We start from the raw sequence: 4,700 nt of genomic DNA, 5'->3' as shown, positions 1-4,700 counted from the left end.
AGACGTTTACAGCGAGTCATTCATTCCAAAGTATCCGTCAACACTGCTGATACTGCTGCTTGTATTTATACTGCACTTCATACACATTTAGGTTTCACATCACTGACTGCTCACTTGCTGCGGAGCTGTGTCTGTTAATCTGAGCTGCAGACCAAACACATGCTAGGAGCCTGGCAGGATGCTCTGCCTGAGAAGACCGCTTCAGGGGAAATAAATCCCCCATAAATAAAGTTTGTGACGTCTGAACAGCAGCTCACCTGTGATTCTCTCTCCTCAGCTCTTTCTGTTCCAGTTGCTACGAGGCTTGTCGTACTGTCATCGGAGGAAAGTTCTCCACAGAGACCTGAAACCCCAAAACCTGCTGATCAACGAGCGAGGAGAGCTTAAACTGGCAGACTTTGGTGAGTGTGCTGCTGGTTTTAATCGACATCCTAACATGAGCATTAAAGTTTCTCTACTTCAGATGATGAGAGATTAAGTTGAAGAGGTGGTATTCTGCTCATTTTCAGCTTCAAAATCTTATTTAGGGGTTGAACCAGAACAGGTTTGCACATTGCTGCAGCTCCTCTCTTCAGCCTGTGTTGAAGGCTTCGTTTTAGCTATGGAGTGATACATCTTGTCTCTAAATCAGGGGTTCTTAATCTTTCTGACAGTCCGACCCCATTTTGAAGTGGAACATATTTCGCGAACCTACAAAGTGCTTTCTGTCTGATCGGGGCCTGATTATTCTTTGTCGTTTTATAGCGGTTGGCATCACCGCCACCTGCTGGATTAAACAGTGCAAAATATTTACAGTGGCCACCCAAAGTGATTCCATAGTCTAGTTATTTTTAAGTCATTTTATTTCTATTTTTGTGTCTATAGCAGCATTCTCACGACCAGTTCAGTTCAGAGCAGAGGGAGATGGGAACTCCCTTTGGGCTTTTTCACTTTGCAAACCTGTTACAGCACAAAAAAGAGATATAACTCAATAAAGGAGAGGGGAAAAGCCAAAAAGCAGAATACCACCTCTTTAATGTAGCTCGCTCATGGGGATTCCTCTGCACTACATCAGGAAGATCTGGCCCTCACTCACTAGGGAGGTGGTCCAGTTGCTCATCCACAATCTGTCGTCTCCCACCTGGACTACTGCAAGTCCCTCCTCACCAGAGCCCCGAGTCTGCCACCAGACCTCTGCAGCTAGTCCTCAGAACACTGTAACTAGACCACAGAGATCTGCAACTAGTCTTACCTGCAGGAGTCATCTGCACACTCACTTGACTGATCCCCAGAGGTTACCCCTGATTTAGAATAAGAGAAGACACAACTACATAAAGCTGGGAGCAATAAAAGGGGCTAAAACAAGGTCAAATTGCAAAGAAAGCAGGACCTGGAAGACCTTTGCAGCAGAAGGTGGAGTGACTCCCCACTGAAGGTAAAACAGCGTCTCTGCACATTTTCTACCATTGGTTTACAACTATACCTACAGACAAAACAGACAAACAAAATCATGACTTCTTTCCAGAAAGTACTTGTTCCTGTACTTGTGCGTCTACAGTTGAGGCCAAAATTATTAGCCCCCCTTATGAAATTATACAAAACTCTTGATTTCTCCATGGAAATGAGCATTAACAACAAGTGTGTATTTGTTTCCACCATAACAAAGACTACATGTCCACTAAGTTTGATTAGGGCATGCTATTGATGCATTGAGTTGAAACAAGAAATGATGACAAAAATGAGAAGTCCAAAATTATTCGCCCCCCGGCCATTAATAGTCAAAAGTGTTCGCTGTCTGAGCCACAACTGACAACAACCTCTTAGAGGAGTTCTTTACTAGGTTGGCACAGGTCTCCTGAGGGATTTTGGCCCATTCTTCCATTGCAAATTGTTCCAGCTGTTCTGAGCATGGACATTCACTTTGAGCACCTGCCACAGATTCTCAATAGGATTGAGGTCTGGGCTCCAGGACCTTGGTTTTGGTGTCCTTCAGGAACTGTTGGACCAATTTCGATGTATGCTTTGGGTCATTGTCTTGTTGGAAGACCCAGCGATGACCTAAGGATACGACTACGAGCAGATTTCAGCAGATTTTATTCCTCAAAGTTTCAATATAATGTTCTTTTTTCATGATGCCACGCACATGAACAAGGCCCCCTGTGCCTGAGGCTGCAAAACAGCCCCACAGCATGATGCCCCCAACCCCAAGGTCTAACTACGCAAACTGTGTTCTTAGGGTCGAAGGCCTCTTTCTTTCTTTGCCAAAGACAAAACATCCATGTGCCCAAACAGTTCCAGTTTAGTCTCATCAGACCAAAGCACAGACTTCCAAAACTCATCTTTATCGAATTTACAGAATTTGTCTCCTTGTACTTGGCAAAGAGGCAACGTACGGCGGTTCTGGACACTGTGAAACACTTGGAAATGGCAGTATAGCCTTCCCCCTTATCATGAGCCTCCACCCTCTACTGTCTGAGATCAAGACTGATCTCCTTTGTCTTTGACATGGTGAGTAAAAGTAGTCTTTTCAGTAGCATCTCAATAATTTGTTCAAGTGCCCTGTTCCTTGGAGTGCTTTTATGCTGATTGAACCAGGTGTTGTTAGGAAACCAGTTGACTGGACAGGTATTGTTTGAAAGCTGATTGGTTAATTAAATAAAGTGTGTTTTGAAAGCAAACATTCACATGCGTGCAAATAGTTTTGACAGCCCGTTCTCATCTCAGGGCGTCATATACCGACGAAGTGTTTGTACCTAAATCAGTCACTGAATTTATGTCGACCGGCTAACCCTACAGCTGCGCACATGCTAACAGGTAGGGTTAGCCTCCCTTGTGTACCAAAAGCTACTAAATAGCATTGGTGAATGTTTGATTATATCAAGTTTTATCAATTCTGCAAACATTGGGAAAGATTTTAGGAAAATGTTCCATAATTCCTGGGGGGCTAATAATTTTGGCCTCAGCTGTACATGAACCCGAGTATCCTGGTTATGAAAAGGTCTCTGATAATTCTCTGCCACGTTTGCAGGTGCGTCCTCAACTCAAGTTATGTAGTAAATATGAAGGTAAATGTTATCCATCGCTAGTGACCAGATGGAGAAGCCAGAAGTGTCAGTAAGTAGGGCTGAGTATCGAGAACCGTGGACTCGTTAAGACCCGTGCGTTTGGATCCTGCTCCTCGGTTCCTGACTTCCTGCATGTCTCATGTTTACAGCCCATCAAAGTGTCTCTGATCTGCCAGCAGCTGCTACGCCGACCCAACGTCAACAAAGCGTGAAGAAGAGAGTCCTTCTGGTTCCGGTCCTGGATCGTGGCGGGCCGCAGCAAACGCTCCAAAGTTTGGCTCAGCTTCACTAACAAACTGCAGCAGCTGCAGTCAGGAGGTTCGGTGCGAGGGAGGAAGCGGCTCCGACGAAGCGTTTCCTTCAACACGGCGTGAATCTGAAGGAACGCTTCACCGCGTTCAACGTGTCGCCGCGTTCAGCGCGTCCCCGCGTTCAACGTGTCGCGCTCTCCCAGATCCCGCTAAGATCCCGCTAAGATCCCGCTAAGATCCCACTAAGATCCAGCTAAGATCCCGCTAAGATCCCGCTAAGATCCCGCTAAGATCCAGCTAAGATCCCGCTAAGATCCAGCTAAGATCCAGCTAAGATCCAGCTAAGATCCCGCTAAGATCCAGCTAAGATCCAGCTAAGATCCCGCTAAGATCCAGCTAAGATCCCGCTAAGATCCAGCTAAGATCCCGCTAAGATCCAGCTAAGATCCCGCTAAGATCCAGCTAAGATCCCGCTAAGATCCAGCTAAGATCCAGCTAAGATCCCGCTAAGATCCCGCTAAGATCCCGCTAAGATCCCGCTAAGATCCAGTGTCCCGTGTGTTTCAGGTTTGGCTCGAGCGAAGTCGATCCCGACGAAGACGTACTCTAACGAGGTGGTGACGCTGTGGTACCGACCGCCGGACATCCTGCTGGGCAGCACCGACTACTCCACCCACATCGACATGTGGTCAGTACTGCAGTACTGTTGTAGTACACTGTAGTACTTCTACTATGACATAATGTTGACTCTGTGGCCAGCTGACAAAACATTCTTCTTCTGTGGTGACCAGCAGATCAGTTTGTCTCTCTAATGACCTGTCTGTCTGTCTCCCTGTCTCTCTCTCTCCCTACCTGTCTTGTCTCTCCACCTGTCTCTCCCTACCTGTCTGTCTCCCTACCTGTCTCTCACCACCTGTCTGTCTCTCCACCTGTCTCCACCTACCTGTCTCTCCCTACCTGTCTGTCTCTCACCACCTGTCTCTCCCTACCTGTCTCTCCACCTGTCTGTCTCTCCACCTGTCTCCCTACCTGTCTCTCCCTACCTGTCTGTCTCTCACCACCTGTCTCTCCCTACCTGTCTCTCCACCTGTCTGTCTCTCCACCTGTCTCTCCACCTGTCTCCACCTACCTGTCTGTCTCTCCACCTGTCTCTCCACCTGTCTGTCTCTCCCTACCTGTCTCTCCACCTGTCTCTACCTACCTGTCTGTCTCTCCCTACCTGTCTCTCCACCTGTCTGTCTCTCCCTACCTGTCTCTCCACCTGTCTGTCTCTCCCTACCTGTCTCTCCACCTGTCTCCACCTACCTGTCTGTCTCCACCTGTCTGTCTCTCCACCTGTCTCCACCTGTCTGTCTCTCCACCTGTCTCTCTACCTGCAGGGGGGTTGGTTGTATCTTCTATGAGA

At 47.4% G+C, this 4,700-nt stretch overlaps 1 protein-coding gene across 1 annotated transcript in view; it reads left to right on the top strand.

Annotated features, from left to right (window-relative positions):
* The window catches only part of cdk16 (cyclin-dependent kinase 16), a gene marked incomplete at its 5' end in the record, with an annotated part of 16,159 nt that overhangs the window by 1,557 nt on the left and 9,902 nt on the right, over positions 1-4,700 (top strand). Inside the window, 1 exon segment of the mRNA XM_046056058.1 lies at positions 3,863-3,983. Within this exon segment, the coding sequence (XP_045912014.1) occupies positions 3,863-3,983 (121 nt within the window).

Source organism: Micropterus dolomieu, linkage group LG08 (assembly GCF_021292245.1).
Source record: "Micropterus dolomieu isolate WLL.071019.BEF.003 ecotype Adirondacks linkage group LG08, ASM2129224v1, whole genome shotgun sequence".
In the NCBI taxonomy this organism is placed as follows: domain Eukaryota; kingdom Metazoa; phylum Chordata; class Actinopteri; order Centrarchiformes; family Centrarchidae; genus Micropterus; species Micropterus dolomieu.
This window is presented reverse-complemented; position numbering and strand designations above follow the sequence as displayed.